Genomic DNA, 16,184 nt, shown 5'->3' with positions numbered 1-16,184 from the left:
TCCTCTTCCTTTGTACCTTATACTGTGTAGTCCTCCTTAGTGAGGCCTTTCATGAGCAGAGGCTACTGTAATGCAAACCTCAGATTTTGATATTCTGTTTAGCTCTCAGAGCAAACGGTAACAGCCTAAGAAAGAAGTTTATGTGTTTTGAGAGAATTGTTTCAATCGTGTGCTTTGCCCAGGAGTGCTGAGCTATATGGTTCCTGGTAGGAAGATTATCATTACTTACCATCTCAAAAAATGCTTTGAGGAATGCATTTGTCCATGCAATGCTTTGAAGCTAAAAAGCATTGTGGGAGTGCCTCTTGGTGTTCCCTAGTTAGGAAAATGAATAGTTCAATAGGACAGAGATGTGTAACTATGAATTTGCAAGCATAGCCCAGTGTGGGGAGCACAGTAAGGCAGTAATATAAGCTGGAGTGCTTTGGTTGCAGTGAAGGCAGATAATAAAATATCTCCTGGGCAGGAAGACCTGGATTCATGTCTCCATCTGTTCCCAAAACCACAGTCTGTATGGGGGTTGGTCTTCTCTTTATGCCTGTCAGAAGCTTGTTCCTATCAGGAGAGAAGAGCAGTGCTCTGTATGGAAGCTGACCTGAGCAGCTGAAGAGGCTGGCAGTTTAGCAGATTATGAATGGTGATTAGCAAGCCAGGAGGGAGGTCTGCTGGCAAAACTAGCACTGGAAAGGACCATGGGGTCAGGCAAACCTCTGTTTGCATAGTGCCTACTGTGTTACATTTGGGTGTACACATGGTAATTAGCTGCTTAATTTAATGAGATCATGTCTACTTCTCCTGGTGACATAATAGTATTTGGAAAACTGCTACTGTCATAAATACAGGCTCATCCACTGTTCTCATGAATGGAGAAATTCTGACATTTGAGGGCTGTTCCTTACTGGCATTAGGAAGGCTTTAGTGCCAACCTCCATATTTTTATTCATGAGCCAAATATTGGCTGTCAAAGCCACATATGTTGTAAAAATAGGTGCCAGAGCTGTGATCTATCTCCGCTTTGTTCCTCCTGTGCTGAGGGTGTCTGTGGGTGCTGATGACTTTGCTGTATTTGGCTGTGTCTGGCAGGTTTTGGAAGTGGTACGGTCCAACTACGACACACTGACTCTGAAACTGCAGGATGGACTGGACCAGTATGAGCGCTACTCGGAGCAGCATAAAGAGGCTGCCTTCTTCAAAGAGCTGGTAAGCTGCCCTGATGCTGCAGAATCAACAATCCTTTTCCAAAGCCTTTGCTTACAACCTAGGCATTTGGAGTATAGCTGAGCAGTCCTGTTGCTCCATTGGGCTGCCTCCAAAGGTGGGACAGGAATGGGATCGGAACAGACACTGCATGTCTCAATAGATCTGGAAGCTCCCTGGAGCTCCCTGCCCAGCAGTACCTGGCTGGGGAGGAGCCACCAGACTGCTGGGGCCAGCCAACTGGTCAGTCAGCCCCTGCCCCTTCTGCCATGGGGATCCACTGTGCTTGATGGTGGTAAATTTGCATGGTGGAGAAGCTGATTGCTCCCCACTTGGGTTTATGGGTTTATCACGTAGGGCAACTTAGTATTTTTGTTGTTGTTAAGGAGACCACAAAGTATGGGACTGATCAGAATATGTGACGCTGGTGAAGCATGTGCCTCTCATTGCTTTTCTCCATCACTCACAAAATAGGGTTCCCAAGAAAAGAAAGCAAAGGTGTTCCCTAGAAATGTGTCCTTCTGCCAGAAGAGAAAGCAAATGGTAGAAAGACCCACAAAAATAATGTAGCAAAGACAAAACTGAGTCCACATAATTTGGGTTGGTAGTTACATTCTTCAACAAGCCAGCTTGCTCGCCCTGCTCCAGAGATCCCTGACACAACATTTCTTGTCCACCAGCCACATAGCTCAGGAGGCTGTGTTTTTGTAGTGGCTGGTATCTGAGGGGAGCCTGTTTTTTCTCACTTTTGAATCATTACAGCTTCAGTGAAGGGAGCGATCTCTAACTCTGGCAGCTTTCTCTGCCAGTTTGAGAGCTGATTCTCCCAGCTCTGTCCTTGCTGACTGATGAGTAATCGGTGCCTGCCCGCTGTCATGAGTCTGCATGAGTTTGGGAGCGTTACGCCTCCTTCTGTCTACTCTGCTGCAGAGCAAGCACTCCTGAATCGGTTTTGCTTCCTTCTACAGAATGCTTTTTAATGTTTTTTGGGGTCATTCCAGCCCTACCTTTGGGTAGTATATGGGAAAAAACACTTCCAACCACTTTCATGCCACTTTCTGTGCTCTTTTGTGCCTGTTTTTGTCCGTCTGGCCTGCTGTTTGGTACGTTAGTTGGAATACACGCAAAGAAATTTGACCATAGCCTTCCTGTGACACAGGCTTCTCCTATTACTGCACCCTGGAAATAAGATGCATTCGTGTTTCTGTTGTCATCTGTTCCATCCCAAGGGCTCCTTACCCTCCTCAGCCAGCATCTCCTTCCCCAGCCTCTTGGCCACATGACTGCTCTGCTTCCTGCATGCCCCACTTTCCACTTGGCCTGGCAGAAGCTCAGGCTGATCATGCCAATTGATTAAAATTACATTCTCAGTCCTAAGAGCATCACAGCTACAAAACATTTCAGCTAAAATTATTTTCTTCCTAGCCCAATTTATTTTTTTTTCCAAATCCCAGTTTTGTATCACTTAAGAATCTGTTTAGCATAACCAGTCCCTCTTCAACTCCCTACTGAAAACTGCCCGTCCAGGTACCCCTGGGACCCTCTCCTCAAGAGCATATGAAAGTCTGAATAATTACTGTCTAAATGTGCTGATTTGACCCAGTTGTGAATCTGTTTAATCCACATTTCTCTAGATGCCCTGAGAATTGGGACCCTATTAAATGTTCTTTACTCACAGCTACAGAAAATCCCCTGCATTCCATTAAGCTGTTCCCTCAACACAGCGGGAAATCAACCTGATATGTTACCATTTGTCTTCAGCAAACCCAGCTGGCCTCCCATCTTCTACGCTGTTTTTTCCTCTAGGTGCATAGTAACTGATGGCTTTATTAATTGTTCGAAAACTCATCAAAAAGGCCCTAGTCTGCCCTGTCCTCCCCATATCCTCTTCAAAGCGCAGGTACTTGGCTTCCTTTCTTCGAGGCTTCTGAGTCTTTACTTCAGCTTCTGTTGCTGGTCTGATGTTGAATAATGTTTAACTCTGAGATCCTCAGGATTTCATAGAGGGGTCAGAGTGAAGTTGCCGCAGTTTTCTTCATGGGCTTTGCCAGAGGAGCAGGGCTGGTGGTGAGCTACAGGTTTCCAGTATGGATTCCAAACTCATGCTGGTCCCATCAGGTCTTCCTGAACAGGATCTGTTTGTAAATAATTCTTTCCAGATTCTGCCTGGTTTTCTTATCTCTATCTGTGTGATTGCATTGAAGCAATTCCTTCTTGGTGGGGAATGACACACAAGAGCCGTTTTCCTTTTCGGCTACCTTTTCATCTCTCTGTGCTCCCATTAAGTGGGTGAGCAGAAACTTCCCCAAGCCATTCTCTGGGCTCCTTTATGCTTAGAAATCTTGTTCTCACTCCTTTGACATGCTTTGCTAATGCACTGCTTCACTTCTCTGGCTTCCCCTCAGTGCAGCTCTTTCTTGCTAATCCCAAAGAAAAATCTGCTTTCTTCTCCCATTCCCTTTTCAAAGCAGCTTTCAAAGGCCTGTGATACTGCAGCCACGTTGTGGTGGAAGGTGCTGTGCAGGGTGTTTTATCAGCTGGGTTTTATGGCCTGTTGTGCTGCCTTTGAGGGGCTAAAGGAAGTAAGTTAGGAAGTTTTCTAACGCTTCTTATTTCTTTTCCTTTGAACCCTCAGGGATGTCATTTGAGGACTATGCTGCTTTGATAGGATGAATGGTTTGGATGTGAGCTTTTGGACCCTTGTGTGTGGAAAAGAGCGTCTTTCCAAAACATTCACTGTCTTTGCACTTGGATAGGTTTCAGCAGAGTCTCAACATAATCTGATTAGGGATTGATTTCTGCAGGGGAAATTACACTAATTTAACTTTTAATTAGATGTAGTAGTCAGTGTAAACCTTTCTCCCATTGTACAAATTTCTTAAGAGCTGCTTGTTGATTGGAAACAGGTTTAATTGATGGGGCTTGCTGTGAAATAGTGTTGGTGTCTTTATAGCTGAACCTGTGCAAACTAGAACTGAATAATGTTTTCTTCATGTGGTTAATGCCATTGCTTCATCCGTTCTTTCATTTGTTCATTGTTCTCTAGGTGATGTCAGCATTTCTTGCATTTCCCATTTCTTCAAAATCTGTGGGTTAAATGTGATCCAAGCTGCTAGTAGGGAGAAAATTGTTAAGGCTTTTCTGGCCCTAGTGTGTTCCAGCATGCTCCACACAGAAGCAAGAGAGAAGGCGTTCTTTGCTTCTGTTCCCTTCAGAACAAATATTAAAGTTCTGAGCTTGCTTTCTGAGGCTGGTTTTGGCCTCGCATATAAGCCACTCTAGAGAGTTCTGGTAGCTTCCAGGCTGCCAGCCAGGCCTGGGCTGCCCACTGCACCACGAGCCAGGAGGAGCCCTGGGGTGTAGCCTTGTGGATGGAGCAGCTCAGCCAGACTGCAGGAAGCTTCTGAAGTTTATCCTTGTCATAGGCTGACACCTCCCTATGTCAATGTCTGGCCTTCCCACCCCAAAAGGGAGATGAGCTCTGGCTCTCTGGTGCTGGAGATAACTTGAATTAACTCTAATTTGAGCTATTCTTACCTCTTAAGCTGGCTGGATCAGAGCTGCCTGCTTTCTCACAGCAGAAGAAATGCTGGGCAGAGATTTGTAGAAACGTCAGAGTCATCTTGTGTGGTGTTAACGTACCTGCTCCCCTGCCCAACTTGTGTTAAAGCAGAGCTAAGTCCATCTAGACTGCTCTTCACTAGTTTGTGGTTAAGCTCGTCTTGAAACCTGAAGGTATCTGTCTTTAAGTGAAAACAGCTCCACGCTGGCCTCAGGTGACCTGCTCCAGCGCTTCACAACCCATAGATTTAAAAGTATTTCCTCTTTTCCAGTCGTCTTTGTCTTAAATTAAGCTGAGTATTTCTTGCACCATCCCTGGGGAGCCAGAGAAATATTACTCACTGTTCTCTTTCTGACCTCATTTTATATATTGAGGAGTGTTTGCTCTAGTCCTTCTAAACCTTCTCTTTGCAAACTAAACAGGCTTAATTTCTTGTGCTCTACCCCATAGCTACAATTTCCACAAAACCCTGTGTTCTCATCATGTGCTACTCCATCCTCCCTTTCTGGGCTTGTAGGTACAGCTGCCACATCCTGCTTGGAGACCTTGATGTGTATACAACTTGGACATCTACTGCGGGTGTCCAGCTCCTGTCAGCAGTTCCTGAGGCCAGGAGCTCATTTCTGCTTGTTCCTTCTATTGCTGGGACCCATAAAAATGTTTCTGGTCAGAATAAGGATGCGAGCTTACACTACGTGTAGCGTCTGCCCCTTTCCTGCAGGCAGTCACGTTCCCCAGGGCAGAGGACTCTCCACATCTCTTTAGCCATGGCATTCCCCTCTTCTCACTTCTGACTGGATCACTGAGGTGGGGAGCGCTTGGTAGAACTGGGACCAAATCCAATCAGTACGATCCGGTGTTCTGGAGACCACATGCAGTGGTGTTTAAGGGAGACTATAACCTATGATTATTTTACAGGACATGATCCCAGACTATTTTAGTATGGAACCTCCTTTAACCTGACAGGAGGCTATAGGCAGGTTGGGGGTAGGTCTTTTCTCCTAGATAACTAGCGACAGGACAAGAGGAAACAGCCTCAAGTTACGCCAGGGGAGGTTTAGATTGGATATTAGGGGGGAAAAAAAAATCACTGAAAGGGTGATCATTCATTGGAGGAACAGGCTGCCCAGGGAGGTGGTGGAATCGCCATCCCTGGAGGTGTTTATAAAACATGTAGGTGCGGTGCTTAGGGACATGGTGTAGTGATGGATTTGGCAGTCCTGGGTTAATGTTTGGCCTTGATGATATCAAAGGTCTTTTCCAACCTAGATGATTCTATGATTCTAAGTCAAAAGACACCCAGAGAAGAGAGGTGAGGGGTGCTCCAAGGGAGCAAAGATGCATGGAGCCTCTGCCAAACATCCTGATGGAGGAGAATTTGTGGTTTCTGCAGATGCCATAAACTTAAATTTTCTGTCTCTGTGCAGACATCTTTGCTAACTTGCTTGTTGTTAGGGTCTGTGCAATGGGGCTCACCAGGATTCATTTCACAGCTTTCCCCCTTAAACTCCCATGTTCTCATTTACTTCCCATTCTTACACTTTCTGCCTTTTTGGGAGCTTTCTGCCCTTCCCTTCTTTCTGTCTCACCAGGGCAGCACGTGGGACCCTCAGCAGTATAAACACTGCAACTTGCTCTTCTAGCTCCTAGTGTTGGATTCCTTGTTTTGCTTTCTTATAATTCATCCCCCAGTGTTTTTAAAAAGCACAAAACGCTAACCAGGTCAGCAACAACCTTATTATCACAGGCTCTGAGTCTCTGGGAACTGTAATCCTGTTGTTTGGATGAGCTTGTGTCAGTTTTGCTTTCTGTCACTGCTGCACAGTCGCTGACACAGATGATGTTTGACTTTGTTTTCTCGTTGCCAAGTGCAGCTGAGACTGAGCCCAGTCTGGGGCCTGCGTGTTCGGCCAAAGAGTCTGCAGGCATGAGGGGGGAAGGGAAGCTGCTGCGCAACAGGGTTGCCCAGCTCTTCTTTGCAGACTCTGCAGGTGGCCAGAAGTCCAGGCATCACCAAGGAATAAAGGTGTCTCTTCTTCAGAGGCATCTAGTGAGCCAGCCTCAAGTATAAGGCACTCAGCGCAGAATACACAAAGCTGGCTCTGAACCCGTGGTTTTCTGCCAGCTTGGGGGATAATTTGTGTTTATTGCGCAGTAGCGTGGCCTCTGTCCTTTCCTTAACTCCGTGACTTTGGCATTGCAAGTTCTGGAGCAGGACAGAGGTAATGTCACTGCACTCATCCAAGAGAATGCTGGCTGATGCTCCACTGAGCACTGACAGAAAACACTTTTCCAACTGCAGCCTGGAAGTGCTCATTTTCCCCATCATTTTGCCCCAGAACAGGAAACTCGTCATAGCTCAGGCATCCAAGCAGAGCATCCTCTCCCATCCCTGTCCCATTTGGAATTTGCTCTCCTTGCAGGAATGTCTCTATAGACATTCCTGTTATTCCAGGAAGCAGCTAATCCTCAGGGCTTTCTTGCAAAGGTGGATGCTCAGTGAGAGCTGGCTGCAGCAAGTTCTCTGGAGGTATAACAGCATGCACAGCTGTTCCGTGCTGAACCTGGAGGTCAGCAGTGTCAAAGCTGCCACCGTGCTTATGGGGAGCCAGGAAGAGTCCCTTGGCTAAAACATCTTGGTTTTTTTCTCTCTCAGGTTCGGTCCATCAGCATCAATGTGAGGAAGAACCTTGCTTTCAACACGCTGAGCCAGGAATTGCTGCTGAAGGAATTCTCTACGATCTCTTGAAGCGGGGACGCTGCCGCTGTGCAGGGCTGACCAGAGATGGGCCTGTCTGGGCAGGGACACTACAGATCTGCAGCCGGTCGCCCCTTGCCTTCCACCTGCAGAAGGGACTGCATTTCTTTTAGGGGAGAGCCTTGCTGCTGTGTGTTTGATCCCAAAGGCATGTGTTTCGACAGGACTGGGGCTGAGGAGAGGTGATCAGCATGTTGAGGAGGAGGACGAAGCAATTTTGTAAGGTGCCATGGGGGTGGGCAGCCGTTCCTATGACGTAGCACTGGGAGATTCCCTCCGCAGCCTCAGGGAAGATGCACTGGAAACCTTTGTGGCAGAGCTGGGGAGAGCTCACAACCAAAATAATAAAACCAGTCCAGCTGCGTGGGACAGTTCTGGGTTGAGATTGCTCACCTGCTCTATGGGGAAAGCTCTCTGATCCCAAGTGAGGGCTGTTCTTTTCCATCACTCTGGATCAATCTGCCCTCACACAATGTAGGTCAAATCCACTGCTGTCCCATTGGGAATGGTTTTGGGATATAAAAGTTTCCCCAGGGAGCAGCCCCTGTCACTGCTGGCTCCTGATGTCAGAATGTGCCACTTGAACCAAGCCATTGAATTACTGGAGAAGGGGAAATTTTGCCTCCAAGGCTGCTGGCTTACGGAGTCTGGTCTGAGCCAGTATGCAAGAATATGGGTCATCGTACGGAGCACTTTGTAACTGGAGACCAGCTCTGCTTGGGGTCATGGTGGCTTCCAATAGCACAGCATATTTCTGCTGTTTCTAAGGTTGAGGGACATTTTTAGATATTCTGTTTTCTTGGGGCAGAGGATGGGTTGACTCCCTCTACCCCCTCCCTTACTGCCCATCAGAGACTGCATTGCGACAATCCTCCTCTTCCTCACAGGAACGTCTGCCTTGTATGTGTTTGCAAGTGCCTGGTGACCTTCATGAATTAAAAGGTCCCCAGTTTTTCCCTTGTGCGTAGCATGCAATTAAGATGCAGCTGGAGAAATAGTTACTTCACTTTTTCACTTGCCCTCCTCTCTTCACCAAGCAACTTGCAGCAACAGTCCACTGAGAACTTCCAAAGGAAGAGCTCTGGGATGATGCTCTGGGGCACAGGCAGACCTTTCTGCTCCAGAGCCAGTCTTCCAGAGGTGCCCAGGTCCGGCGGAGCCTGTTCCGAGTGCTGTGTCTGGCTGCCAACTCAGGAATACGCAGCATAAACACCTGTTCCCTGCTTGTGCGTTTTCAGCTCCCAGCAGTGATGTTAGGGTCTTGCCTGACTTGGTGGACTGAAGCAGAGAAATTATTTACATCCCAGATCCACTTTTTTTTTTTTTCTAGAAAACAGGTTTGGTTTTTTAAAAAGTGCCTAGTCCCTCTCTTAGCCTTGTAGATTAGTGTGAGTGATGTGAATGTCATGCTCATTTACTACCATTTTTTAGGCAAGGCTTATTCATGCTAATGTGTGTTAATTGTGTTAATGTTTCATCCTCACCTGCCATGAGCATGGGAAACTGGAAGCTGTGTCTTTGGCCACCCACTGGGCACAGCACCTGATTAAGACGACTGTCTGTTTTCCTTGGGAGCACTGGCTTCTCCAACAGAAGATACTTTGCCTCAGCAGAGAATTATGTGGCTCTTGTCAGCCATGCCAGACACTTGCTTTCTGCCGTGCAAGTGTGTGGAAATGTGTACGTGTCAGAGGGACAGTGCTTGGGCGAGCAAGCAGGCTCCATAAAATCACTCTGCTTGAGAGCAGGCCAGGGTGTGCAGGAGGCAGCTTCTCCAGTGAAAAATGAGTAACAGTGGTTTGCAGCACATGGCACTTGTCTGTATGTGTGGGGAGCTCTTGCTAGATGATCTCGCCTCTGAGGAGGGGAGTTTCTTCTAGGTGGGGCTTGAGTTGCTTCCTTGAGGTGCAGCCCCACGGTCACTGCTGTCAGAGCACTGAGTTAGCAGCTGTCCGCATGCCTCCTTTCCTCTGATCCCATTTAGGCTGAGACGAGGCAGATACATGAGAGAGCTGGAGATGAGTCTGCCTCAGCAACCTCTGGGATTTTCAGCTTTTGACTCTGGGCTCAGCCATCAGAGGTCTCGTCTCCCCCAGGACATTCCCTTGCTGGGATGAACTGAGAAACCCAGGCTGTGACTGGGAGCGGCTCCTGAGGTCAGCCCTCATCCAAGGCTGAGCTGGGGAAGACTCTGACACTCCTCCTCTCCTCACGCTGTCACTGAACCAAGCACTGTAAATGGATGTACATACAAACCTAGAGCTCAATAAATAGCAGAGCCCTGCCTCTCCAGAGCGTGCAGTGTCTGTCTTTCACAGCGGGGAGAGTGGTGGTGTTATGGGGGTGGCCCTGTCACCATTTGGTGACACTTGGCTGCAGCAGGGCAGTCGCTTGCCCTTGGGCTCTTCTTGCCTCTGCAGAGGGAGGTTGTGGTGCCCCTCAGCGATGCCCCTTCCTTGATCTAGGCTGCAGGTACGGGACAGTAGTCGGCAGCCCTCTGCCTCGCAGGTGCCCCTGGGGCTGTCAGCACAAGCAGGCTGAGAACCTGGGAGCGAGGGGTGCAGAGACCTACCTGTGCGTGGTACGATGTGTGCTCTGCTGCTGGTGACGGCAAACTCTTGTACACAGATTCTGCTGCAGATTCGCCCGTTTTGTTAAACACCCAACACCTACTTGTGTTTTGAGGCCAGCCTGAACCGAGCGGAAAGTCATCTAACTCTTTAACATTCAGCTTCAGGATGTGGCTGATGGCCCCAAACTTTCCTGTATCTGATCTGAGGAGTTGGGTGTATTTTATTATATCTAATTCATAACCCAGTCCATTATTGGAAGAGCTGGTTTTGAGGCTTGGGGAGTGTGGGGAGAAATCAGATTGCTGCCTTTAAATTAGGCAGCCGCTGCAGGGAGACAAATATTTTACAAAATAATGACCACATTCTGGAGGAGAAAAATTGAGTTTGAGCTAAACTTTGGAGGGAGTTATTAAAAATTGATTTGTAAGTGCCTCTGTGATTTTTGGTATTGTTTCTTCTTCTTTAGCTCTTACAGGTCCCATTTTTCATGCAGACTCCAGAAAGAAGCAGCTCCTCAGGAGCTGAGTTTCCCCTGTCTGGGCTTTGGGTTGTCAGAGGAGGCACTGTGCCTTGGGCACAGGGTACCAATGGGGGGTGTCAGCTCCATGTGATGGTTTGGCTGCTCCTTGAGGGTGCCAGGAGCAGGTAGTACCAGACCCCTGAGTGTCACGTACAGTGGCTGCAGAATAGGGTGCACCTTTGTCCATCTTCTCTGTTTGGTTTGCAAGCCTCTTCATCCTCTTCCTGCTGTGTGATCGAATCTATGTGACATGGGGCTGTATCTCTGCAGGATTAAGCTGCTCTCCATGTGAGCGCGTCCTGGTGCCTCCTGGAGCGCTTTTCTCTCCCTGCCTGAAGAATTGCGTGCTCTTGCTCTGCTCTGGGGCCCTGCCAGGCTGTTGCATGGTAGGTATCAGGAAGGGAGGCTTGTTGTCCTGGGGAGAGCTGTCTCCTAGACAGCACTTGCACAGGCAGTCAGTGCCAGTGTGCTTCCATCTGCCTCCCCGTGCTTCCCTCCTGGGGTGGAGCCACCATCCTTCCCAGTTCCCGGCCCAGCGCTCGGTGGGCAGAGTGGGATGCCGTTACCCTTGCCAAGTCATGGCTGCCATTGTGTGTGTTGGGGCTGGTGCGTGGCCAGCAGTCTGTAGTAAAGATTTACAGCTGGCTCTTGGCACTCGCCAGCAGCTCTCCATCTTGGTGTCAGCACCGATGCCTGGTGGATATTTATTCTCATCTCCTGTTTTCTGGGCTCTGTTTTCTTGTGTGGTACTTGCTGGGATGAGCAGGGTTGTACTGGACAGAAGTTTGTCCCTGTGGAGGTGATGAGGGGGGGGTTGGCAGATGAGCCGTTGCAGTAACCTGAAAGGAAAGGGGTAAAGCCCAGCTTTGGGAGCTGCAGACATTCAGAGGGGCCAGGGTAAGATGTACTCTTTCCCTAATGGAAGCTAATTAATGCCTTTGTTGGATGCTATCAGGGGGAAGGCAGACAGAAACGTAAATGCTAAATGGAAGTCTGGGCCAGGAGGCTGGAGAAGGGCTGTTGCAAGGCCTGTGGGACCTCACCTTCCCTGGGGCTGCAGGGAGTCCTTTGCTCTGGTCAGAGCCCCGGTTCTCCTCACTGCGGCATGGTGTGGGCAAGCTCAAGGAGACACTGATCAAGCAGAGGGGTGACCCCAAATAAATGGGGCAGGTAGCACACTTGAGAGAGCACCCCAGAATGCTTGCCTCTCTCCTCTTGTCTTTTTAAAGCATCTTTAGGCCACCCTTGGCAAGTGCTCAGGCGTGCAGACCTCAGATTTGACCCAGAGTGGCTGTTACCTCTCAGGGTTGTGACTGATGGCAAAGGGAGGTGCTCGGGACAGGGGTCCCCCCAGCCTCTGCCCTGCAGCTGCCCGCACATTACTCAGGACCAGCAGCTTGCGCACAGACGAGCCCCTGCCTCTCCTTGCCAGAATGGGGCTCCCCTATAGCCCCCATCATCTCATTGCATCCCTGAGGGCCAGGACAAGTGTAGGGTCCTGGCCCCTGTGGGAGCAGCTGCTGTGGCTCCATGGTGTGCTCCCCGCTGCCGGAGCGCAGGCTGGGCCATGCTCTGCGGCCTCTGGTCCCCAGTGCTGTCCCTCCAGGGCTAATTGAATCATGTGGCTGGAAATTGAATCCAATTGAATAGATTAAATGAGCTGGGCTCGCCCGCTCGCTGCAGCGCAGCTCAGAGCCTTGTCAGGCTGCTGCCAGACGCTGGGAGCTCCCAGGAGCCCTGTGGGGGCATGAAGGGGCTGGGGGGGCTGCAGGGAGGTGGAGACCCACTGGGCTGGGCTGGTTCTCCGGCTCTGCTTTGATAGATGAACCCTCAAATATTTTCCAGTGAGGTGCAGCCTGGCCGGTCCGAGGGCCCACAGGTCACTCTGCTACAGGCACGCATCGGTTGGATTTTGCTTGTTTCCTCACTGAAGCCATTAATGACTAATTAGCTGGAGCTCCCCTGCTCCGTGGTTCAGCCAAGGCCCTTCTGGCAGCATACAGGGGCAAGGATGCTGTGGCTGTGCCCTGCTCGGCAGCTCTGAGCTTGCTGCTCTCCCAGCCTACAGCAAGGGATGCTCCAGCAGCACCAGCCAGGCACCCCAGTACCCATGCCCTGCTTTTGACCCCTCTGCTGTGGCTGTTACCCGGCCGGTGGGATGGGATGTGTGAGAGAGAGCAGTGAGCGGAGACGGGTCGCAGCAGACATCCCCTCCCGCAGAGGGAGAGGGGCACAGGGCTCTGCCCTGGCAGAGCAGGAAGACGCGAGTCCACAGCACGGACAGGGATGCACACCTGCGCGCCTGTTTTCATAGCAGGCCTGAGCAGCTGAAAGGGCCCCTGGGGTGGCATCCAGCGTGGTGTAAGTGAAGGTTGGAAATGGTATCTGGTTCCTCTTTAAACAAAAGCTGAGCACACAAACACAAGGCATACACAGGCACTGAGCACACAAAGACAAGATGCTTTATAATGCTGGGAGGGCATGTGGGACTCAGATTACCTCCCGAGTCCAGGAATGCTCCAGTCCAGTCTCTGCTCTCTGAAACAAGTGTTTTTCTTCACACAGATTTTGCATCTGTTTTGCAGAAGTGGCAGAGAAAGAGGGTGGGCACAGAGCCCCCCACAGCCTGCCTAGCAGCGGGGCTGTGCTGGGGAGTCCCTCCTTGCTGGAGGCGCTGGCAGAGGCAGGTGACCGGCTTTTGAGGATGCAGTGTGAAACAACGACGTCCTTTCTCCCTCCTGCATGCCCAGATTTCTCCCACCTGCTGGTTTGCATTTGACAAAGGAGGTTCCCTTTCTCCTGCGGCATTCCTGCTCGAAAGGCTGGCCCAGCAGCTTGCAGGCATCTGTTCCTTCTCTAGCTTTGCAAGATTTTCAGCAGCTGAAATTCCCCCCAGATCTGAATCTCACAGTGGCTTCCACCTACCCGTGTGTCTCTGCAGGGTGGATTGACAGAGATGGGAGCAGTCCTCCCCTGCATGATCCCCTGCTGGGGGATCCTCCCCAGGACCTGCTGATCTGCTGTATCTGCTCCCCCAGTCCTCAGGACCCCAGACTTATCTAGGTCTTGTGCCATCCGGGTCCGTTTCCTCTGTGGATGTCGTAAATATTGTGGTTTATTCCTGAGCGAGGCCATTTGCCCTGCCTGGAGCCCCCCGCCCCAGCCACTTGCATGGCCACAAGCATCACCCCTCCAGGCGGGGGGCTGTGTGGGCCTGTGAGGGGAACAGCCCCCAGTGCCAAACTGCTCATCTCCATCTACGGCTGCTGTTTGCTGGCACTTTTGCAAGGGGTGAAGTTGACTTCAGGAGCTCTTGTTTCTGCCCTCTGCTCCTGGCACCGGACCCTGGGTGCCACGGCCCGTGTCCCAGCCCGGGAGCTGCCGAGTGTAAATCCGAGCCCAGAGGCACCCGGTGGCCGCAGCCAAAATAAGATTAATGGCATTTGCTGAGAGCACATCCCAAGGACTGCTATTGATGACCGTGGCTTTAAAATACTGTTAACAGTGGATAAAGCACCGTGATTTAGAGCGCTCAGCAATTACATCGCTGTTCGAAATTTCCTAAAGATAGGATCAGACTCCCGAGTCCTGCTCTCTGCTTTTCTGATAGAGTTAATAAGAATGGAGATATGCAATTAGACAACGTGCAGGCTGGTAGGGCAGATCGATGCCTTGTGGTTACCTAATGAAGTGTTAAATTGCATCTTTCCCTCTCCCTGTCCCCCTATAACGACCACAGCGGGCTGTTTGCAGAGGGCTTGCAGTGCTGGTGCCTGGCGGAGAGCTCTCTGCACCCCTCTACCCCAGCCTGGTGGGGTGTAGACCCAGCACTCCTGCCTCCTTTCCAGGCTCTTCTTCCTTCTGTGGATCAAGCAGTTTGGGATTGTCTTGGGCTTTGTGTCAAGCCTGAGATTTTCAGCAAGGCTCCGTGAGGACACATGCGTCAGCAGCAGCTGAGAGGAAGCTGCTACCCCCAGAGCCGTGGGGGTCCCAGCGGGGAGCTGGAGGCATGGATGAGCCGAAAGGATCGGCCTCATATTGCAGGGTGGATGTCCTGGAGAGGAACAGGGGTGGTTGCAGGTGGTCTCAGCTCGGTCCAGCTAGGGTCTGGACGAGCCTGATGGCAGCCTGACGCAGCCCTGCCTGCTGCAAGGCTCTGCATCCAGCGCTCTGGGCAACACTGGAGCATCGCCAAACTTGTCCCCTTCCCCAGTCACTCCTGACAAGGCTGTGCTGGCCACACGCTGACCTGGAAACAAACAAGCCCCTCGACAGTGTGACCCCGTGCACACCTCTCAGCCTCTCTCGTCCTGGCTCAGAGCTGTCCCTGGCTGCAGCTCCGCTGCCTGGGGAGCAGTGTTAATCCTGTGCAGATGTCCTTTATCGAAGCGCTGCTGCTGCTGACAAAGTGACAGATGGGCCACTTAGGGAACGTGCCTTGTGCCCCGGCTGATGTGAATGGGTGATTTCCATCACGGCAAGGGTGGGTGGGTGGTCCCGGGGACACCCTGCCTCCGAGAGACACACAGCCCAGCCCTCACGCCTCCAGTTCACCTCTACCCCTGCATCTCCCACCTGTCCCCCTGCTCTCCATCCTCATCCCACCCTGCTGCTGGCTGTGCCAAGCCCTGGGGGTGGTTTACATGGCCCTGTTTCCCCTGTGGCTCTCTGCTGTTCTCCCAGAGATGAGCTCGGGGACCAGGGTGCTTCCACAGGACCCCTGCCCACCCCAGCAGGCTGGATCCTGACACCTGCCTGTCCTCCACACTTCCCTGGCCCTGGGCATTGGGGTATGGGCGTCATGGTGAGCTGTGCCCCAGTTGCTATGTAGCAAGTTACCCCTTGTAACTGGGACCTGGGCTCGCAGGAGCTGCCAGAGCTCTTCCCATCCTCTGGAAACAGTTAATTCAGCATTGCCTGCGGCAGTGCAGACCACCAGCTCTGCCTGCAGACAGCTCCTGCCTGCCCCAACCTGCTGATTGCTTTTGGGGTGGACGTGGCCAGCAGCAGCGGGGCTGTGTAAGGCACAAAAGTCTTGATTAAAGCCTTGGATGCTGCTTAGGTGATTTTCCTCAGCCTGGCTCAGCCTTTCTGCATCTGCCACACGTCCCAGGGAGACGTGCCACAAAGGATGCTCTCTACACTCTGGTGTGACTTTGCCACCGTACCAGTCCCCGACCAGACGTGTTTACTGAGGCATCCCTGCGCCCAGTGTACCCACAGCAGGACCCCTGCCTGGGTCTGGATGGGTGGGCAAGGGCTGGACCTGTTCCTGCAGCAGAATCTGCTCCCAACGCAGCATCCTGCAGACCCCCAGCCCCCAATGCCCGGGGGAACATTTAGGGGAGGACATTGCATTTTTTTGTGAGCAGAGAAAGGCTCTAAGGCTGTGAAGCCTGGCAGGATGCCCATCCCTCGTGTCTGCGAAGAAAAGGAGCTGTGACCAGTGAGCAAGCAAGCTGTGTCCCCTGTTTTCTACACTGTGGGGAGGGGAGTGGGCTGTGTCAGCTCAGCCCTGGGGCTGCCCCATCCTACCCTGTGGTACCCACCAAATTGCTCAACTTTCCCCCCTCT

At 51.2% G+C, this 16,184-nt stretch overlaps 1 protein-coding gene across 2 annotated transcripts in view; it reads left to right on the top strand.

The window, feature by feature from the left end:
• ARMH3 (armadillo like helical domain containing 3) overlaps nt 1-9,803 on the top strand; it is a 129,910-nt gene extending 120,107 nt beyond the window's left edge. For both annotated transcript variants that reach the window (XM_040605254.1, XM_040605253.1), the window contains 2 exons: nt 1,084-1,200; nt 7,416-9,803. In XM_040605254.1, the coding sequence (XP_040461188.1) occupies nt 1,084-1,200; nt 7,416-7,508 (210 nt within the window). In that variant the 3' untranslated portion in view covers nt 7,509-9,803. The remainder of the gene's footprint in view (nt 1-1,083; nt 1,201-7,415) is intronic.
• The last annotated feature ends 6,381 nt before the right edge of the window (nt 9,804-16,184 follow it).

Source organism: Falco naumanni, chromosome 9, assembly GCF_017639655.2.
Source record: "Falco naumanni isolate bFalNau1 chromosome 9, bFalNau1.pat, whole genome shotgun sequence".
NCBI lineage: Eukaryota > Metazoa > Chordata > Aves > Falconiformes > Falconidae > Falco > Falco naumanni.
This window is presented reverse-complemented; position numbering and strand designations above follow the sequence as displayed.